Source organism: Lucilia cuprina, chromosome 3 (assembly GCF_022045245.1).
Source record: "Lucilia cuprina isolate Lc7/37 chromosome 3, ASM2204524v1, whole genome shotgun sequence".
NCBI lineage: Eukaryota > Metazoa > Arthropoda > Insecta > Diptera > Calliphoridae > Lucilia > Lucilia cuprina.
The window spans coordinates 14,056,886-14,081,060 of record NC_060951.1 but is presented as its reverse complement, the minus strand read 5'-3'; the positions used below and the strand labels follow the sequence as shown (position 1 = coordinate 14,081,060).

The window sequence follows — 24,175 nt, the reverse complement described above, 5'->3', positions numbered from 1 at the left end:
CAATAATAAATAATCTTTCATTTTTGATATAAAACTTTTAATTCTGTTGTTTCAATCAAAAGTTATTAACAGTTTTATGCGTCCAGATTATAACTGAACACTGCTTTAGTATGTACCAAGAATTATAAAAATATAGATTACGCATTGCGCAGGTTTTTTTGGTTTAAATCAACAGGTGTTCGATATGCTTAGTCACATCAGCAAATAAAGTGATTGACGTCTAAAAAAAATTTTAAAAACTTAAAAAAAAATTTAAAAACTTTACAAAATTTTGTAAAAATTAAAAAAAAATAAAATACTTTAAATATGAAATGCGCTGTGAAAAATTGCAAAAGCACCAACAACTCTAAGGCGTGCGAAATTAGTTTTATTATTTTTATTATGTATTTTATTTGTATAGAAATATTTTTTATTTTTCAAAAATGTCACTTTGTTTATGTTTTGCTTTTATTTTTCTCAAGTTATAAGCTGATATGACGTACATGCGCAGAACGAACATTTTTTTACATACTGAATGCGCAATCTATATTTCTATAATTCTTGGTATGTACAATATACAACTTGATTGCGAATTGAACAATTAAGTTTAAGTGATAAGAAAAACTAATAAGTGCTAATTTCTCGAAATTTTGCGAAGAAAATTTGAAGTTTTGTGAGTGCGTTTTATTCTCACAATTTTTTTTTATTCTCTCAGAGCTCGTCTGTGTGAAGAGAATAAAAATTTTTGTTCAGTTTCGTCTATATGTACTACTATATGGTTTATTCCTTAAATGCAAGGCCTAAGACATGAATTATTTTTAATCATCTGTAGTTTCAGTTTTATGTAATAATGAGAGGTCCAACAGATTAAAGCGACCGCTTAACATTTGAGAGAAGTATTTAGGATTAAATTAAACTTAATTATCCAAATGTGTTTTTGAGTACCCAATTAGTTATTTTTAAGCGGACAATAAAGGTAGTTTAAACCAGCGTTGCGCGTTCATATTGTTCTGATTACGAAGATTTTCGGCAATTCACACGTACATAACCCGATCGTAAATAAAACTCATTGCAAGAGCGTAAAAATTACAATCCCAAGATTTAATTCTATTACAATTCCAAGATTTATTGAACATTAAAAACGCCGTTTTCTTTACATTTTTATAGCGCTTATGTGCATGTGTGTGAAAGATTTAAGGATTTTCAAAATACATATATAATTTTGTTCAACACAAATTGATAATGTAGCTAGTTAAATACGATTAAAGCGTTTTTAGGGGCTGGAACTAGTATGGGAGATATGATCAATTATAGACCGATCGTAAAAGATTATTTAAGCTACATTTCTGTACATAAAATCTATATTTCAGTCAAATTTTGTAATATAGTAACAAGTAATGTGTGTTTAAGTGATTTTCTGAAGGGAACCCAGTATGGGACCATGTAATAACCCAATCGTGAAAAAATCTTTCAATAGCTTTATTTGGTAATGAGTAATGTGCTTTTTCAGAGATTTTCGAAAAGGACTGTATGGAAGCTATGCCCAATTATGTATATAAAGATACCATTTTTTAAAATTCTGTATCTATATCATTACTTGGTATTGAATAATGTGAATTTAAGTGATTTTCTGAATGGGACCTAGTATGAGAGCTATGACAAAATATGGACCGATCGTAAAACAATTTTATAGTGTAATTTATGTATGTATATAAGAGCAATATTTTTGCTAAATGTATGAGTTATGTACGTTTAAGCGATTTTCGGGAGGAAACTTTGTACGGGAGCTATGACCAGTTATGGACTGATCGGAAATATTTCTGTGCATATATGCAATACTTGTACCAAATTTTATATTGATATCTTAGTTTAGTAATGAGTTATGCGCGTTTAAATGATTTTCGGAAGGGAACCATGTATGGGAGATATGACCAATTAAGGACCGATCGGAAAAAAATTTTACAGTTATATTTTTCTGCATATGAGCAATACTTTCACCCAATTTATTGGGAGGGACCTTGTATGGGAGCCATGACCAATTATGGACCGATTATATACATATGAGCAATACTTTTACCAAATTTTATATCGATATCTTAATTTAGTAATGAGTTATGCGTGTTTAAGTGGTGTGACCAGTTATGGACCGACAGGAAAAAATTACATTGTAATATTTCTTCATGTGAGAGCAATACTTGTGCCAAATTTTATATGAATACCTTAATTAAATAATGAGTTATGAGCGTTTAAGTGATTTTCGGAAGGGAACCAATTATGGACTCATCCAAAAAATTTTTCCTCTGAATGAATTCTACTTGTAAAATTTTGTGAAGTTATCGACATTGTGACGGAAGTTATTAACAAAAAACCCATTTTCCGGGAATATGAAATTGTGGACCGATGCTGGCAATTTTCAGTAGGGATCAGAGTCTTGTGTAGATAACGAAATTTCGATCACATTGGATCATAATATAGTCATGTATAATAAACAATACTAAAGAAAATAAAAATATTATGATAAAATATTTCAACTGTTTTTAATCATAATATGATATTTTATAATTGTTACAATAACCATAATATATTTAGACTACAATCATTATGTTAACCATAATATGCTGCTCTTAGAATATGGTCACCACAACCATGTTTTTTTTCTGTTTCATTCTTATTTGTTTAATTCACTTTGTAACAAAATTAATTCATTTAGAAGGAATTTAACATTATATAGGAATTAATTCATTCAACTTTATCGAAAGCTTTAAGAATTAATGCTAGGAATTAAATCAAATCGAATGTGTTTAAAGAATTGTTAGTGCTCTGTGGGAGATAAAGATATAAAGAGATACGGTTGTGTAGAGACTAGGCGAAATAGCGTTCAATAGCGTTCGTCCTTGGGCCAAAAGAAGAGTACTCTAACATTGTGAACGTATCTTAAATACGTTAATCAGTATTAAAAATCAAAATATTTACAACTAATACTAGTTATACCCAGTCTGATGCTAAAAATAATATTCATATTTATGAAAATTGGTATTTAATAAATAGTTTCCCAAATTTTAGGATTGTTTCTCATATATATGAGTTTTTGTATTCAATGTATAAGAGAGGTTCCAATAAAAATCCTCCAAATGATATTCAGTGGTTTCAAGACCCCCTAAGAAAAGTCTGCCAATTTTTCACTCAAATGTTCACACGTTAAAGATCTTCGTTATTGAAGATTATAGCTCTAATAGTTTTCCAGAAAAACGAATTGTTGTGTTTCATTCATATGAAAGGTACGGTGTGTTCTCTATTGCTAATCCGCTATTTTATTAACCAAATGTTCACATGGATACAAAAGTTCTTCGACCTCTAATAGTTTCTCAGATATACGAATTTTGGTATTTAATTTCAATGAGATGTTCCATGTCATTTTCTGTAATGGGGGTAGATTCAATTATAGGCCGATCCTTACTTGCTTATGTTAAATTTCATTTGCTATATTGATGTACAGTAATATAAATTTTACAAGATCTTGGTCCTTTTATGTTTCATTGCTATATATGCTTCTTAGTTAAGCTAAGTACTCCGTTCAAAATTTCGTGCGAAATGCTGTCAAAATACATATAAAGTTTTAAGTAATTAAATATTTGCGAAATAATTTCGAAATATCAGTACTCTGTTGTTATTGTAAAAAGTATTATGAAATTTATCTGGCAACGTTGTTTTCCAACTTACAAAATAACATAAACAGTACTTCATTCGCACGAAATAAAAATAAGCAGCTGATCACATTTTATTTATTTTTCCCAAAATTATTATTTGTCAAGGCGAAAAAATGAAAAAAAATTACAAAATCAAAAAAAATTGACAAAAAAACAAAAAATTTAGCGCTCGAGTAGTGTTTATAAAAAACACATTTGAAGAAACCGGTTTGTCGGTTAACCGAAAAGTGGCCATTCCTAGAATGCTCTCCAGATAATTTTGGGGTACTCCCCCATTATATGGTAGTTAGTTTGAAGTTAGTATTTAAAAGTCGGTTCTTTACGTTGCCAAATACAAAACTTCGGGACAGCTATGCATTATAATTTATAAACTAGAAGTGAATTTTTCTCGTAGTAGACTACAAAATTGCTGGCAGGGTAACGTTACACTTGATTTTTTCACCGGCAGGTTCAAATCTCCAATTTCAGTTTTTTGAAACTTTTTTTAACAAATTTCAATTTTTTTGGTAGATCTCATGGGGATTTGTGAACATTAATTAAGGCTATTAAACAGTAAAATAATGAAATCAATATTTCTTACAGATTAACTGTACCTGGGATTTGAGCTCGAGAAATCACATTTTTTGGTAATATTTAGAGAAAATTTGTTAATTCTTTACTGTGATATATTTTAAATAAATAAATATTTAATTATTTGAATAATGCTATTTATAATTTGAAGAATAATAGATATAAAACAAAAAATTATATGTTATACTTTAGCCCTTTTTGACCATTACGTGATGTGAACATTTTTAAAAGAAAAATGTTGTTTTTGAAACAGATAATTTCTGTAATCCTTTTTTACTGTAAATTTTCAATCAAATATGTCTAAACAAACAAACTTTATGTGGTCAAAAAGGATAAATTCATGACCATTACGTGATGTGAACATTTTTAAAAGAAAAATGTTGTTTTTGAAACAGATAATTTCTGTAATCCTTTTTTACTGTAAATTTTCAATCAAATATGTCTAAACAAACAAACTTTATGTGGTCAAAAAAGTAGGTATAGTACAAATAGGTATTTTTGTATGTTACAAACATCAGCACAAACCCAATATACCCTCCCCACTAATATGGTGTAGGGTATATAAAATTACATACTAGGTATAAAAGCTCATGAATTTAAATGATCTATTATGTTAGCAAAAGTCGACAAAACTTAGTTTTATAGAACTTTAAATGACACTACCGATTTTTGTAATGATCGGGCTTCATTTTCCCCCATACAAACACCCCTTCAGAAAATGACTTAAATGTCAAAATTCACTTACAAACACTAATAACACTTTTAAATTCTACATAAATAATATTGAAGAAGACTTAACTCCCCCTACCAACATTTTTAAGGATAGGGCCATATTTGAGCCCTCTTATAAAAAATCTCTGTTTTTACCAAAAAAAAGGAAAAAATATCCCGAAATAAAGTTAAAAAAACAAACCAAATGGTTTATTTTTTAAATAATCCCCATTTTTAACATACATACTGATTGATGTGGGGTATCATATGGTCGGCTACGTCCGACTATACATTCATACTTGTTTTGTATTATTTCTGTTATTCCTCTAACTTTATAGCATTATTTGAATTGTGTTTTTAAGATTTTTTGAACTTCTGGATTTAATTTGTCCCATGTTTTTAAAAGGGTTCATTTTACTTTTATAGCTGTTATTTTAAACATAAGACCTCATACTAAGAATTAAAGTCCTATTTATTAAACATGGCCAACAAATAAATAATATTTTGACATGGTATACTGAGAATTCGCAAATTTTGCAAAATTAGACTTTTGAACTCCAAATTTTATGGGTAAAGAATGTCCGATTTGAATAAAATTTGGAATATATATTTTATATTATCTGGTTTTAAATATTCTGAAAATAAATGTGCAACAGTAAAGAATTAATACGTATTCTCTAAAATTTTACAAAAATGCGATTTTCCCGAAATCCACAGAGTTCAAATCGCAGGTACAGCTAAACTGTAAGAATTACTGATCTATTTTTTTCACCGCTTTATTCCTATATCTGTTGTCCATGAATAATCATGAGATCTTCTAAAAATTTTGAAATTAGTTGAAAAAAGTTTCAAACAAACTGAAATTGGAGATTTGAAACGGCCGTTAAAAAATTCAAACTGTTACAAGCCATAGAACAATTCGGATGTCTTCATACAAGCTTGGATCATTCTAATCTGCATGCATCCTGCATTAGTGAGAACCTATAAAAGGTTACATTTTCGTACTTTGTCGTTCTTCAAAAGGTACTTTTTGAATATTTTATAATTTTAAGCCTAGAAAAATTAAATTATGCGTGTAGAGCCCGGATTAAGTGAAAAGCCATAAAGGGGATTTTTTGGTACCTTACCGTTTTACAATTGTTATTTTTTGATTTTTTGTAAAAAAATGTACGACAGTTTTTAACACATCATGGTGAAGGGTATATAAAATTCGGCACAGCCGAATATAGAACTCTTACTTTTTTATATTAAAACTATATTAATTTTTTTCATCAGCGGTTTACACTTTTGACGTTCTTGCTTAAGTTTAAACCAGCCAAGCGCAGAAAGAGAAACTGTTATTGTAGTGGTGAGAAAATACTAAAAAACACTTAGAAAAAATATTTCCTAATTACGCTTGTTATGATCAAATTTTATAATAAAAAAAATGTAAATTTTACAGATAAAACACATCCAAAGAAAAGAAAAATGGTTATTTCTTTACAAAGATTATATTTTTAAATATAAAATGTTTAAAAAAGTATTAAAAATACCGTTTTTATGTATTTTTATTATTATGCATTCCTAAAAAGTTTTTGGAGAGTATGAGTTTTTTGCAAATTGCTCTCTTGTTTGCAAGTGGTGTTGTTGTTTTTACGCGTTTTGTTTGCAATTTCTGAAACAAAGCGACCAGTGTTGCCAACATTGGTCAAGCAAAACGCGCGCAAAAAAATTAAAAAGGGGTAAAAAATCGTAATTTTCTAACTGAAAATAGGTAAAAAAGCACTAACGTTTTTTCAGTCAAATATTGTTTATTTTAATAAAAATTGCACATTATTTCGCTCATTTCGTACAAGACTCCAAAATTCGTTTTTTAGAACATTGGGCTGCAAAACAAAACATGCGTCATACTAAAGTCTTTCACCGGTGTGAGTTAGATTTTTAGTAACGTAAGAACTAAAACTAATGTTTGACGAATATTAGATAAATAAGATGAGAATTTTAAAAATAGTAAAATGTCATTAAACATTCAAACTGACAGGCACACTACCAACTGGCCAACCGATGTACCCACACCCAAATTGTAAAATTTTACAAAACTTATGAAATATATTTTTTTTGCAAAATCTTATATATATATATATATTATATATATATATATATATAATATATATTATATAATATATATATATATAATATATAATATAATATATATATATATATAATATATTATATATATATATATATATATATATATATATATATATAATATATATATATATATATATATATAATATATATATATATATATATATATATATATATATATATATATATATATAAATTATTTTTAAGTTTTTTGAGTTCTGGAAAAATTGTTAATTTCACTGATAGTGAATAACATAACTTATTTTAAAGTATTTTGAATATTTTGTTTTTTTTTTTTGTTTTTGAAGAATATTTGCTTTTGTACATTTTGTACATAGATTTTGTTTTGTTGGTCAGTTATAGACCAATCGTCATAAAATTCGGCATAAAGAATTATAATAAAAATCTTTTTATTGCGAGTACAACGATGAAGTAATCATGGAGGCTTTATATATGAGGGATAGATTCAATTGTGTAAAAAATTATATAAAACTTATTTTTTGTCAATTTTCATCGCTGTACTCATATTTTTAAGGGGACCTTAATAGGGGGTAGGGTACGTTACCGATAAATCCGAATTAAATTCGGTAGGAAGATTACATTTGTATAAAAGTAGTTTATTTCGAATTTCTCCGCTAAACACGTATTTTTAAGTCAGTAATGAGCGTTAAAATCAATTTTTGAAGGTGACCATATGTGGGGGTAGGGTCAATTATGGACCGATTGCCGTAAAATTTGCTAGAGAGATTTTGGCTTATATAAAACATATTTATGTCGAATATTTTTAAGTCGGTAATGAGTATTAATGTCATTTGGTAGAGAAATTTTGATGCATATAAAAATTTGTGGAAAAATTTAACTCGTTTGCTCTTTACGTTCTAACCCTATCGTACTTTCAACAGACAGACGGATGGACATGGTTAGATCGCCTTAGAATTTAATAAGGACCCAAAATATATACGACCAATGTGTTACAAACGGACAAAATCAATATACCCCACTCATCTTGGGTATAAAAAGCACTAAATGCACTGTCATAAAATTAGAAAGCACCACTTTAGTGCCTTTTTGAAGAAAGGCACCATGAGCAAAATTTTCCGCGTTTGGCACACCAAAAAGCACCGCAAATAGTGCTAAAAGCACTAAGTTGGCAACACTGAAAACGACATCAACCTACTTTGTTGAATGCTGTCAAGCAACTAAAGATAATTTTTGTAATTTTTACGCTCTTGCAATGAGTTTTATTTACGATCGGGTTATGTACGTGTGAATTGCCGAAAATCTTCGTAATCAGAACAATATGAACGCGCAACGCTGGTTTAAACTACCTTTATTGTCCGCTTAAAAATAACTAATTGGGTACTCAAAAACACATTTGGATAATTAAGTTTAATTTAATCCTAAATACTTCTCTCAAATGTTAAGCGGTCGCTTTAATCTGTTGGACCTCTCATTATTACATAAAACTGAAACTACAGATGATTAAAAATAATTCATGTCTTAGGCCTTGCATTTAAGGAATAAACCATATAGTAGTACATATAGACGAAACTGAACAAAAATTTTTATTCTCTTCACACAGACGAGCTCTGAGAGAATAAAAAAAAATTGTGAGAATAAAACGCACTCACAAAACTTCAAATTTTCTTCGCAAAATTTCGAGAAATTAGCACTTATTAGTTTTTCTTATCACTTAAACTTAATTGTTCAATTCGCAATCAAGTTGTATATTGTACATACCAAGAATTATAGAAATATAGATTGCGCATTCAGTATGTAAAAAAATGTTCGTTCTGCGCATGTACGTCATATCAGCTTATAACTTGAGAAAAATAAAAGCAAAACATAAACAAAGTGACATTTTTGAAAAAATAAAAAAAATTTTTATACAAATAAAATACATAATAAAAATAATAAAAACTAATTTCGCACGCCTTAGAGTTGTTGGTGCTTTTGCAATTTTTCACAGCGCATTTCATATTTAAAGTATTTTATTTTTTTTTAATTTTTACAAAATTTTGTAAAGTTTTTAAATTTTTTTTTAAGTTTTTAAAATTTTTTTTAGACGTCAATCACTTTATTTGCTGATGTGACTAAGCATATCGAACACCTGTTGATTTAAACCAAAAAAACCTGCGCAATGCGTAATCTATATTTTTATAATTCTTGGTACATACTAAAGCAGTGTTCAGTTATAATCTGGACGCATAAAACTGTTAATAACTTTTGATTGAAACAACAGAATTAAAAGTTTTATATCAAAAATGAAAGATTATTTATTATTGGTTAAAATTATAACTAAAAGAATTTTAAATTTCTTTATTTCGAATGAAATTTCTTGCATGTTTCTTTATGCTTCGCATTAAATTCTGCACAACTTTCCTTTGAACTAAAGCAGCATATTTATACCAAGCTGTTCTCATGGAATCCTCATTTTTAATAACCTTGGCACTCTTCTTCAATTTAGATTTAACAATAGCCCAAAATTTTTCAATTGGGCGAAGTTGTGGACAATTTGGTGGGTTAAGCCACTTGGGTACAAAATCGATGTTATTATCTTGGTACCACTTTTATAGTGGTATTGGAATAGTGACAAGATGCTAGGTCCGGCCAGAACTTAGTCGGCGACTTATGAAACCTAATGAAAGGCAACAGTCGTTTTTGTAAACATTCCTTTGTATAAATTTCTGACGTCATTGAAGAGGATGTGACAAAAGCCTTGCTCTTCAACCCGCAGCTGCAAATTGCTTGCCAAATCAGGAACTTTTTACCAAATTTATCCATTTTCGTGTATTTAAATTTGTCGGCTACATTTCCACGCCTGGATGAAACATAAAATTTTTGGCCTGGTATTTGCTTAAAATCGGCTTTTACATATGTTTCATCGTCCATTACGATGCAACCGCTAAATTTGGTTAATATATTACTGTATAATAATCTGGTACGTTTTTTTGCTACTGATTCTTGCTTTTCTGTTCTGTTTGGGTATTTAATAGTTCGATATGCTTTTAATCTAGCATTTACGCGAATTCTTCGTATAGTACTTCTGCTGGTTTTAAATTTTTTAGCACGATCAGCGTCAGATAATCCAGGATTATTTTTAATTGACCTTAGTACTCTAGTCTCCAATTTTTTGTTCCTTATACCTGCCTTTTTTACATTTTTCTTTTTTCTTTCTATAGTCAAGGTTTCCTCATATCTTTTTAATACACTACACACCGTACTTTTTGCAATTTTAAGCGATTTTGCTAACTTAGAACGAGACCAAGTCGGATTTTCATTAAATTTGTGCAGAATTTTTTTACGAGTTTCAAGTTCCATCGCGTGTATTTTCTTTAAGCCTCAACAGAATCGAATGAAATTTTTGACATATAACGGTACATCTGTGGTGAATAACATACTTCAAAAGCTTTCTACTTCTGCCACCAGAGGCGCTGCAATTCAAAGTACAGTGCGTCCAGATTATAACTGAACAGTACTTTAAAATGTAGTAACAGTGAAATAAACCAAATTAATTTCTTTGAATTTTCAATTCTTTTATTTTCTTTATTCCACATTTTAAACTAATAAATAAACTCTTTTTAATAAAATTTTAGTTTTTTTGTTTTTGTAAACAGCTGTTTGTTTTTGATTTCAGTGTTACCACTTTATCGTTTTTTATGCTAAAATCGTTTGAATTTTTGTTTATATGTTGAAGTAATTAATTGGCAACACTTAAATTTCTTACAACATTCGAAAAACATATGAAAAATTGTCGTATGAGTTGTATAGAGCTTTTGCATAGAAAATACCAACAACATTGTTATGACTATTGTAGCAGCTGCTGACCTACAACGCTACAACATCGATTGTGAATTGAACAAATGTTTATTATTTTTTGTGATACTTTTCATTTATTTAAAACCCCGAAAATAATTTATATTTTACAAATGAAAAAAAATATTTTTTTATTCTTTGACATTTTATTTTAATTAAAACTGAAAAAAGAAAAGTTGTACATTTTCGTATTGAAAATTAAAAAAGTATTTTACTTTTTTTCATTTTGCATTAGTGCAGATAAAAATAACAAAATGTCGTGTTTATAATATATTTTCAAAAAAAAAAAAAAATTATAATTTACTAATATTTTCATTCACTAGGATATAAAATTTTATTAATAACACACAAAAAATAACGTCCAAAAATTTTTTTATTTCGTACCTTTGACACAACTGTGTTTATTTTTGTGATTCTACTAATACACATATACATATAGTTATGTATATACCAGACGTCGGCGCTAGTATTGTTCTGACAACGAAGATTTTCGGCAAATTACATGTACACAACACGATCGCATACGAACCTCTAAACAAGAGAATAAAAAATACAAATATTTTATTTAGTTGCTTGACAGCATTCAACAAAGCAGGTTGATGTCGCTTTGTTAAAGAAATTGCAAACACAACTTGAAAAAACAAAAACAACTTGCAAAAGCAAGAGCATAATTTACAAAACCAACGTACACTCTAAATAATTTTCTAGAATGCATAACAATGAAAGTAAATAAGTTAGTCTTGTTTCATACTTTTTTTGTACATTTTAATTAGAAATGTTGTTTCTATGTAAAGAAATTATCATTCTTAAGTACATTGATTACACATTGTTTATAAATATTCGCATTTTACAGTAATGCAATTTAATCTTCAAAATTAAAAATAACCAAATATGTTTTTCAGTGCAATTTCAATGAAAAAATGCCAATATTGTGTGTGTAGTGGTGATTTTTTTATCTGCCTCTCTATCCGCCGGTATATGGTTTATACCCTACACAGCTTTTGTGGGGAGGGTATTTAGGTTTGAGATGATGTTGGTGGGTATATTATTCATATACCCACCAGGTCGCAATTTTGAAGATAATTTAATTAAATTTTTTTTGCATGATCTTCTATTGCGTATTGAAAATAGTTAAGCCTAATAGTTAAGATTGGTCAATTATTTTACTTAGGCTCCATACAACTGAACCCGCGAATAGGTCTTGTAAACCTTGTAATTAATTCAATTATGGTACAGTAGACGAAAGCTAATGAAAATGGTTAACATTGGTCCATAATTTTACCTAGCCCCTGGTAAATACATGCATATTAATAATAATTATTAATAATATATCAATAATAAGTTTAGAATTTCAGCCATTTATGAAATATTTAAAAAAGTTTACACTGTTTTGTGGCCCAATGTATGTATAAATTAATAAACCAAACACAATGTTTATGAAGAAAGTTCCAAAAGTAGGTATAATTTTCACCACTTAAACGTCCAAATATCCAAAAGTTACTAAATTAATATTTTTTTTCGTTATGTTATGAAGAAATCATAAATATTTGTTAAATGTTCACCGGTTAAAAAGATTCATTGGGTGCAAAAAAATACCAAACAGTTTTTACCCAATTATTCCCTAAAGAGCCAAATTTGTAAAAAGTACCGGACACTTGCCCGCTTATTTGTTTAGACCTTGTTCACACTGGGAAACTTTTGTTGAGAAACTTTTGATTCTGTGTGTAAGAGAAAAATAAGGTTGATATTTCTTTCTCTTTTTCTCAAACACAAAAATCAAAAGTTTCCTAGTGTGAACCTGGTCTTAGCGAACTAAAAAACTTTTGCTGTAACGCTTAATATATTTATCGGCAGCCAGAAGGCAATTAGGGCGATATCAGGAGATAGAACTACATCTTAGCCCGTATTGGATTGTAAGAAAGCTTTAACTGAATACTCTCCCAGAGGTAAGGTTCATATCATATGGGTACCAGACCTCTCGGGAGTAGTCGGTAACGAAAGGGTGAATTTAATAGCTTTAAAGGGAAGGGAGTTCGAGGCAGTTAACCTGACAAACGCAAAACCATTCGATGCAACAAAAGCTGAACTATCTTACAATCCAATGTTGTATGCTAGATTTTTTATTTAATCTTTTTGCTGGCGTTGCGATAAATGGTCCCATACAAAATTAACCCAAATTTAAAATCGAAAAATTGCCCCAAATAATACACAAGTTACAAAAATATTTCTGATTTTAGAAGAAATGAAATAGGACAATAAAATGGTGTAATGAAAAAAGACCCCAATTTGTGTATTTTATTTTGGGCCACTTTTTTCTTTTAACAATTTAATAAAAATGTAAAATTTCCAAAAAAAAACCCATACAAAAATTTTAGGTGAAATTTGATTCACATATATGGAGTAATATTTCATTACGAAATATTTCCAAATTGGGATAACTTATCATATCATCTATGGGGCAACATTTCACTTATTTTGGGGTTAATTTTCATTTAAAAATTGGGCCTTTATTTTATAATGCAATATTGCCCTAAAACTGGGGCTACTTTTCCTTTGGCGTCATGAAATAACTCCCCACGACATAACTCCCCAAAACAAAAATGAAATAACTCCCTAAAAATTTGTTCAGAAAGCAAAAACAACGAAATTTGGGGATTTAATTCGTTTTTTGGTGCATTATTTCACATTTGAAATGGGGAGTTATTTCATTATAAAATAATTCCTCAAAATTCAAAAATGAAATAAATTCCTAAAAATATTTTTGGGGAGTTATTTCATTATATTACTTTTATCACACGAAATAAAATAATATATGTCTGATAGCCGGCCTTCGGCTGTGCGCAAAGGTTTCATCCTCTGGGGTACATTGGACACCGGCTTCGCTAAGAATACACTCTCCCTATATCAAGAGTGTTCAGCCTTAGGCCGGTTATTTAGGAAATCTTTACTAAGCGAAGCCGGTGTTGGTCATATTATAGAGAAGTAAGTCCTTGCGTGCGGCCGTAGGCCGGCAATTTAAGAAATATTTATTAAGCGAAGCGGTTGTTGGACATACCATAGAGTAGAAAGTCCTTGCGCCCGGCCGCAGGCCGCCTATTAATGGAATTTTTATTAAGCGATTAAACTGAAATGTGTTAAATATTGAAGTCCTATTCGGAAGTATGAGCGATCTACTTTTTTAGAAATGTCACTAAAACCAACTTGTTCCATAAATCGTTATTTTTAAATGGGAACTTATTTCATTTTAAAATTACGGATTTGTTTCATATGAAATAAATCCCCAAAAATGGGGTGTTATTTCATTTTAATTTAGGAAGTTTTTTTCATTTTTAAATTGGGGAATTATTTCATAATGAAACAAGTCCCCAAATTTGAGGACTTATTTAATTTTTGTTTTGGGGAGTTATTTCGTGGGGAGTTATTTCATGACGCCTTTTCCTTTATGTCTTTAGACGATAAATCGTCAAATCTGGCAACAGTGTCTCAGACCCACTTTACCCCCAACTTAGAGCGTAACAACGGATTCCTGCTGGTATTTGCTCTGGTTTTCCGCTTAACCAAGACATTCTATCTGTTCTATCCGTTCGGCTATAAGCGCTGCCTCGTAACTTAAATATGTTTCAATGAGAGATCTAGCAACTTAATGAGAGATCTACTTAGCAACTTTTCCAGAGCTTTGGTTGAATTATTACACATGGCAACACTTTTACCCAAGCTGCATGTACTCTGAACTCCCTGTAGTAGTTTGATATTAAGGCCCAACTATAATATGAATAAGCAAGCTTAAGTTAATGACAAAATCGAACGAAAAGACTCTCAAGTGCTTAAGAAAATCCTAGGAAACTTTTATGTGGCTATAATGTACTTACGTGCATTCAAAACACTTTTGCTCCATTTGCACATTTATGTACCACGCGTAATAAAAAATACATATTTCATAATATATTATTTAAAAAAATAATTTTCTGGACAATTTTCATTGTGTTCAATAAACAAACTTTTCTTTGTGTACAATAAACAAACAATGTGCTGTCAGTATCGCTCTTTGCTTAAGCAATTAGATTTGACGAAACTTAACGAAACTCTCTTAAGTACATTATAGTTTGTCACATATGTTTTATATGTGTTCGCACAGTTGCTTAACCTGACTTCAGTCTATGTAAGCATATTATAGTTAGGCCTTTACACTTTTTACACAAAGCAGTTCACCGGATTATTGAAGCATAAGCAAGAATTGGTCTAATTACACCTTTATAAAGCCAATTTGTCATAGTAGGAATAAGACCCCATTTCATCCCTATAGTTTTTTATCCTCTAATTTAATTTCCTGTCAAGGATTACTTAACTTTGTCTGTCACTGGTATCTTCTTGCCCAGGAAGCAAGGTTCAGTATACGTAGAAATTTGTCTTTCTTGTGAAAAGACCGATTTCCACCTTTCCGGGTTGACATTGAGGCCTCTCGGTATTGAGAGCAACCTCAGCTCTTACAACGTTGGCAGTAAAATGCTGCCAACTTTAAATTAATTTTGCAATATTGTCAGTCTGACAACCTTGCAATAGAAAAATTTTAAGTTCAGACAATTGTTAAATATTTTCTGACAACCGCTTATCACGGCTTTTATACAAAAATCCGTTTTCAAGCACAAAAGTACCGATTTTCCCAGTTTTTCGCCCTTTTAACATTGCTAATACATATTTCTGACATTTGAGAATGCTAAATTGAAAATATTTTCGCATTAAAATAGCCAAAAATAAGTTAGCCTATTTTTTACCCCTTCTAGTCTAATTTTCGGAAAGTTGACGCTTCCAGACATAAATATTTCTATGTTCCAAATTTGAAGTAAATTGATTCATCCGTTTAGGCGTGATTGACGCACAAGCAAAAAACCAACTTATAAAGAAATTTATAATATATTAGAATGTAATTAATTTCGGAACGCCTCAAAAAGTGTCTTGTGAATTTTGTTTTATATTGAATCTAGATCAGACGTCGGCGCTAGTATTGTTCTGACAACGAAGATTTTCGGCAAATTACATGTACACAACACGATCGCATACGAACCTCTAAACAAGAGAATAAAAAATACAAATATTTTATTTAGTTGCTTGACAGCATTCAACAAAGCAGGTTGATGTCGCTTTGTTAAAGAAATTGCAAACACAACTTGAAAAAATAAAACCAACTTGCAAAAGCAAGAGCATAATTTACAAAACCAACGTACACTCTAAATAATTTTCTAGAATGCATAACAATGAAAGTAAATAAGTTAGTCTTGTTTCATACTTTTTTTGTACATTTTAATTAGAAATGTTGTTTCTATGTAAAGAAATTATCATTCTTAAGTACATTGATTACACATTGTTTATAAATATTCGCATTTTACAGTAATGCAATTTAATCTTCAAAATTAAAAATAACCAAATATGTTTTTCAGTGCAATTTCAATGAAAAAATGCCAATATTGTGTGTGTAGTGGTGATTTTTTTATCTGCCTCTCTATCCGCCGGTATATGATCTAGATTCTAGATTGGCATCTCCTATACACAGTGTTTTTTGGCCGTTACTAAATTTACACAGATTACTCACACGCATAGAAAACACAATTCAGTCTCATTTGAGCTGTTATAGAAGAAGGTTGTGTCGTCGCTCGTTTCTTGCTTTTGCAATGAAAATGAACGAATGTATATTAATGAAGGGATGGATAATACTAATTATTGTTGTGCTTTTTTAGTATCTACACTACATATTTAGTAGTTTTTAGAATTATTAACTTTTTATAATGTTTTTTCTTTCAACATAATTTGCAAAATATATTAATTAATCAAAACTTAATGCACTTTTGTTTAATTTTTACCTTTAATATGTATATATTTAATTACAAATATAGTTAAAAAGCTCAAATTTGTGTTTTTATATACATATATTTTAATATTTTAAATAAATATGTGCAAAACAGGGCAAAAAATATTTGCTGCTTTTAAACTAAAAAATATTAGTTTTGTGTTACATTAATATTATTTCTAAATATCAGTTTTCCATACATGCATTTTTGTGGAGATGAGAGTATAATGATTTCTCATATCTTGTTTTTTCGCTCTTTTACCCATACAAGTGCAAAATGTAGTATATGTCTGCCGATCCTGGATCTAGAAGCATGAAATTATGTAGAGTGCGGATAAAATGGGACTTTTGGCTAATTTTTCGTTATTCAAAAGCCACTTTTTAAATTCTCTATAATATTGAACCTAAAATCATGAAGTAACCTACCTAGAGCAAGTCATATGCGCTTGAGCATTCATTTGTTTTTGTAAATACTCTTAGCTATAGCCTGTGTGTTTTCTATACATACATAGAGCGCCCAGCACTAGAAATACGTTGTTGTGGTTCTTTACTGTTTTTAAGCAAGAGCAAAGCAACAACACTCTTCTTCTATACAAAATAGATTTGCAAAATAAATGGGAAAATTATTTTATTTTAACAAAAAATGCAAATATTTTTTTTGCCGTGTACCTATATGAAATGTTTTTTCTTTTACCTTGTATAAATTAGTTGGTTTTTGCAACAAAAAATATTTAATAAAAATATGATTATCATTAAATGTATTGGTATTTACTATTCCATAAGGAACTTTTGTGCACTCCTGATCTAGAGTCTGGATTAAGTACATATGTAGTAACTTTTTCGTTCTTCAAAAAGTATTTATTGAAATTTCTATAACATTGAACCTAGAAAGATGAAATTAAGCCAGTATGTCCCAGAGTAATTCAGAAATTTATTGAGGATTTTTTGGTACCTTTCAGTTCCTCAAGAGTTATTTTTAAATTTTTATTCCTCGACTTGCAAACAAATATTTAAATTATCACCACTAAATAAAGTAGTATATCGTAAGAAAGCAATCTTATACAGATATGAAGTTGTAATTTATTGGTTAGGTAAATTAACTTCTATGACTACATTCTACCTATGACTACTTTTTGAATGGACCGAACCCCCAAACTATTTATTATATACCCTACACTACTATGTTGGAGAGTGTATTATGCTCCGAATCACTTTTTGAATCGATTTAGCTATGTCCGTCTGTTTGTGTGTCCATGTAAACCTTGTGCGCATGCTACAATTTTCGCAATTTTCAAGGTCCAATGACGAACGCTATTGCAAATGGTTGAAATCGATCCATTATTTCGCCTACCCCCATACAACCGTACCACAGAATAGGGCCTTTGCGCTCATAATTAAGTTAAAAGTTCAATTATGTCAACAAAAATCTGCAAAACTTAGTTTTATAGAACGATAAATGATACTAAAGATTTTTGTAGTGATCATACGGGTACGGTTGTATGGAGGATAGGCGTTATAAAAGACCAATTTTAACCATTTTCAATAGCGTTCGTCCAAGAAAATAGTATGTGCCAAATTTCATTAAAATATCTTGAAAACAGCTGTTTTCTTTATGTTTATTTCACGAAAATAGAGCACCCTCCAATCAAAAGTATTTCCACAAGTATTTTACGCATGAAATATTTCATATGTATCAGACGATATGTACAACTTTTACAGATGGAAATTTTGACAGTACATATGTAAAATACATACAGAACAGACTGATATTTTTGTTTATCTAAGAATTTAACTTGTTTTAACCTTAGTTCCGAAATATTTTTATTTTTTTCTAAATTTGCAAACAAAAAGTTCTTTTAAATTTTGTTAGAGGCATTTCTGTGACGTGCGCAAAATATAAACATAAGAACAAACGCTTAAAAACCTTCCCACTACGCACATAATTCTTTAACAAATAACCGTATTGGGAAAAAATCAACTTTCAATTCAAATTTATCCTATAATTGGTCATAGTTCCCATACATCCGCTTAATCGTCAATAACGACATAAGAATAAAATTCAAAACAGGATCAGGTCATAATAGACCCTTTTTCCCATATAAGATACGCACCCGAAAATACAAAAGTCTATGTTTCTATAAATATTCTACGCCTTTACAAAATTTAATTATAGGTGAAAGTTATTTAAGTTTCATCAAAACCGAATAATGTTTTTATTCAAAAAGGAATTTTTGACGAAAGGAGAATGTATATAATTCAATATATTATGATGTACTATTATTTTATCTCCTATTCACATTCAGGCTTTGATTACAAAATAACGGTATCGGTAGTTTACTGGTAACAGTAATAGATAATTTCGGGTACGGTATTTTCACATTTGCGTTAGTTTCAGCCATGAAATTTCAAAACGGCCCTATCCGTTCTACATAGAGCCTAAAAATATACTTCGAAAAAGGATATTACTTTTTCTCGAGAGTTAAAAAAGTTTTGATATTTACTCTAAACAAAATTTAAAATTTTTAATAAAAACTGGAAATATCCGATATAAACAGGTATTATTGTTTGACCAGGACATTTATACGGATTAAGGTTAAGGATAGGAGTAGCAAAAAAAAAAATATTCAAAATTAGTTTCCAAAAATGTATATAGTACTATAAAAAACCATGAAAATTTGTTAGTGAATGGTTTTAGAAAATCGATTTACCGCGGAAGGTTTTTGCACCAAAATGACCTGAGGAACAGGCTATTACCATAGGGCGTATTTTTTGCTTATACCTTAATGTACATACGTAAAATGTTCGTCGTACATTCCGATCTCTTTTAATTCTTTTGTTTTTTGAAATATGGTTATGCAACATACACACATATAAAATAAATTACCTTTAGTCAAGAAATTCTCATTTGTTGATACTGAGTCGGAATCATCTTCGTGTTTATTTGACCATTTAGGTTCACTAGATATTTTATGCGCTTGTAGTTTTGAAACAATGTTTGTTTTACGATTTCTTCCGAACTCCATCTTTTCGCTTTCTAAATCCGAAGTGTTGCCTAAATAAGACATGTTTGTCAGCGTTTTATATTCTATGACGAGCAGATGTTTACTAAACTGAATCAAATAAATTAAAGACCTTTTATATAACGTTGTTAGATTATGTTTTTACAGTTTATAAACACACACATGTTTAAATAAATAATTACGTGGGTGTTTTATATTGAGTTTAATGTTCATTGAATATCCACATCACACACCCTGATAATGAATGACGTAATTTTACAAGGTCAAACGTTTCAATAGTTCTATTTTCATTTGAGAACGTTAACAAATTCTTTAACTTTCAAAGTTAAGAAAAAACATTTTCTCAATGTAATTTGTACGGATTTTAATCCATTGGATGGAAATTTGTGTGATTCAAAATTAAAACAATAATAAGAATGTTATATTCGACCATGCTGAATATTATATACCTATCATCACATCATTGCCGAAAAGAATTGATTTCTTATTAGTAAACATTGAGTTTATGAATCGATGCTTTTCCTTTTATCGAAAGAAAAAAAATCCATTTTCTGAAATTTGGTAGAAAAATGCTGGTTCTTACAAAACTTATTTATGTTGAATTTCATCGTTGTAATCGTATGTTTAATCTAGTTATGAGCGGTAAAGTATATTCTGAAAAAGAATTTATGGATATTGTCAAATAAAGACCGACCCTCACAAAAGTTGGTAGAGAGATTTTGGCTCATACAAAACTTCTTTATGTCGAATTTTCAGAAACTTAGTTAGTAAGGGGATCCTATATGGGGTTAGTGTCAATAATGGGCCAATCCTCACAAAAGTGAGAAAAGAAATTTTAATTTTGGTGTAATCGCGTTTCTGAGCCAGTAATGAGCGTTAAAGACATTTTCTGAAGGGGACCTTATTTGGGGAATAAGGTAAATTTTAGACCAATTCTCATAAAATTTGGTTAAGAGATTTACTTCACATAAGAGTTATTTATGTAGAATTTCATCGTTATACTGTTATTTTAAAGGCACATTTATGGGAGCTATGCGAAAACATGGGCCGGTTTTAACTATTTTTAATACTAAACAAACCTTATCAATGGAGAATATTTATGCAAAATTTCAACTGTCTAGCTCCTCCAGTGTGGTCTCTATCGGGATTTCGATAGAAGGACGCACATGGCTAGGTCGTCTCATAATCTAATAAGGACCCAGAATATACAGCGGGCGTCAAAAGAAAGTGTACAGCTATTTTATTTGCATAAAAACTTGTGTTGCAGTTTAATTTTTGATAAAACAGTAAATGATCAAATATTTTTTTTACTGCTTTGCTAATTAATAAAATCTTCAAAAGTAATGATCAGAGTTTTGACCCACTTTTGTAAAATTTTTGATATGAAAATAAGGTTTCTTAACAAAATCCGAATTAAGTTGCAATATAACATAATTACTCCATTCGGTTGTCCAAGTACCGTCTTTCGAAGTTATTTAGGCATTTCCCCGCTACACAAAGAACGAAAGAGCAATGCTTCTATTGTACACTTTTTTTATGATGCGTAAAATCAGCATTATTTTTAGACAACATTTGTCTAAATATAACTGTTTGTTCACAGTTATATTCGTATTAAACTGCAATAAAATTCGTATTCGTATCTAAACTGCAATAAAACATGTTAATTTTTATAAATAAGTGTATTCTAACAAAAAATTTTGTAAACCCGAAATTGGTGTACACTTTCTTTTGATGCTCACAGTATATACTTTTATGTGTCTTAGCGAATATTTCGGCTAATTTATATGATATTCCAAATTAAAGAGCGTTTCTTGTAGATTAAAATGCAATAGGGAAAATACACTATGCTATTTCGCTCATTCTAAAATATGATATTCATAAAATTAGAAGAATTGGGATATCGGTACAATTTTAATACAGAATAAATTTCATAGTATATTGTATTTTCCTTATTGCTGCAAATACTTTGACACTTTCCAGCTAGGACAGTCTTGTATACCTATGAAACGCTCTTTACTTTGACATATCATATAAATTAAACGAATTGGGATCTCAGTACAATTTTGGTACAGAACACATTTAATATCATATTGCTGCAAATATCAAAAATTCTATTTAGGACGGCTTTTTGAGCTGCCAATTAATAATCAGATTAGTAAATCTAAACATAAATTTATTCTGATGTTAATCTTCTCTGATGTTTTTGAGTACATGCATGTTTTATAAAAAAAAGAAGACTATTGTAAATATTATATGAAAAATAATGAAACCTTAAATTTTAAACAAAAATATATTGTTAAGTCCCTAAAATTTATACTAATCAATAAATCAGTACTTTTAATGTTTATTTTAGTAAAAATTGTATTAAATTTTTGCACTAATTTTTACACGTTTGCATTTCTTGCTAAAGTTTAAACCGTCTCTATTAAGCTTAAACTAGCAAACAAAATTAACTAATTGAGTACTCATAAACATCTTTCGAGGTTTAATTTTAATTTAATACCTGATTCTTCACCTAAAAATTGACCCTTATCTTTTTCGATTGTGGGTATAAAAATACTCTGACCATGAGTTGTATTATTCACTTGTATATTTTCCTCTTCCCAAAATGACTTCTTCGATATTTTTCAGAAAAATCTTTTTTTTTTACAAATTTAAAATATTTATTTTCGATTTTATTATATCCTTCACCTTCGTGAGAAGGTTATATATAAGTTTGTCATTGCGTTTGTAATTTCTATAATATAATTTTCCAAATCCCATAAAGTATATATATTCTGGATCCTTATAGGTAGCGCGAGGTTTATTAAGCTATGTCCGTCTGTCTGTCCGTCTCTGTGTTTGTTGAAATCAGTTTTTAGAGCACCCCAGATATCGGTCCATAAATACCGGAGATATGAGCAAAAATCTGAGACAACCTCTGAAAATATCATCAAAAACTAAAATTTTTTTCATGCTCAGACAGAAATTGCAAAAAACAAAATACATAATCATACGGTAAATTTTGTTATTATTGTACTCATGTTTATAAAAACAAGGCAAAGGGAGAGCAGCAGAGTAATAGTAGCAGAGCGAAAGCAGCACTAGTGTGTTGTTATTAGCTATGACACAACCATAAGAAGATAGAATCACTAGGGAAAGTTTAAAATTATTGATTCTTATGTCAAAAAATAGAAAGATAAAAAAACAGAGATACGAATAATAACAAAAGACTGTTAATTTAAAAAACAATTTACCACATAATTTATTTACATAAGAAAAAAAATCATTTACTCCTTCCACTGGTTCAAGAGCAGGTGTCCATTTGGCATTAGACGTGCACGTTTTGTGGCATGTGAATCCGGGAGTGTTTCTTAAGCTCAACACCGCAAGCTTCACTCCATTCTCTAATTTTATTTTCAGGACATTTTATAAATCTTTCGAAATTCTCTTCAAATGAACATTTACACAAAGAACATTAAATATGCATGTTTCTTATATTTTTATACCCTTCACCTTCATTCCGTTTGTAATTTCTATAATATAATTTTCCGACCCTACAAAGTATATGTATTCTGGATCCTTATAGATTGCGGAGTCGATTAAGCCATGTCCGTCCGTCTTTTGAAATCAATTTTCTGAATTATTGAAGATTTGGATCTTCAAGATCCAAATCTTAATTCTCAATTTAGTTTTAAGGTTGATGTTTTATTTCAATTGTACTTTTATTTTTTGTTTTACTATGAGTCTGACAATTCAAGGCATGTATAATTGAGAACTTATTTTGTAGTGATTCTACCTTTTATTGTTATGCCACTTTAGTGGGGGGGGTATATTGGGTTTGTGCTGATGTTTGTAACATAGAAAAATATTCGTCCAATACCCACCTTAAAGTATACCAATCGGCTTAGAATCATTTTCTGAGTCGATTAAGCTATGTCCGTCCGTCCATCCGGCTGGCTGGCTGTCCATGTAAACCTTGTGCGCAAGGTACAGGCAATTTTGAAGATAATTAGATGAAATTTGGCACACACGCTTCTTTTGGCCCAAGGACGAAGCCTATGGTTTAAATCGATCCATTATTTCGACTAGCCCCCATACAACCGTACCCCCCAAAATAGGGCCTTTTGGCTTATAATTAATTTAAATGATCTGTTATGTTAACAAAAGTCGACAAAACTTAGTTTTATAGAACTTTAAATGACACTATTGATTTTTGTAATGATCGGGCTTCATTTGAACCTATCCCCCATACAAACTCTCCTTCAGAAAATGACTTAAAGGTCAAAATTCACTTACAAACACTAATAACACTTTTAAATTCTACATAAATATTATTGAAGAAGACTTAATTCCCCCTACCAACATTTTTAAGGATAGCCCCATATTTTGCCCTACTCCCCTTTGAGCCCTCTTGTAAAAAA

At 29.7% G+C, this 24,175-nt stretch overlaps 1 protein-coding gene across 1 annotated transcript in view; it reads right to left on the bottom strand.

The window, feature by feature from the left end:
- Positions 1-19,842, bottom strand: part of LOC111689819 — a 103,917-nt gene extending 84,075 nt beyond the window's left edge. The window contains exon 1 of the mRNA XM_046945361.1: positions 19,637-19,842. Within this exon, the coding sequence (XP_046801317.1) occupies positions 19,637-19,817 (181 nt within the window). The 5' untranslated portion in view covers positions 19,818-19,842. The remainder of the gene's footprint in view (positions 1-19,636) is intronic.
- Positions 19,843-24,175: the final 4,333 nt, after the last annotated feature.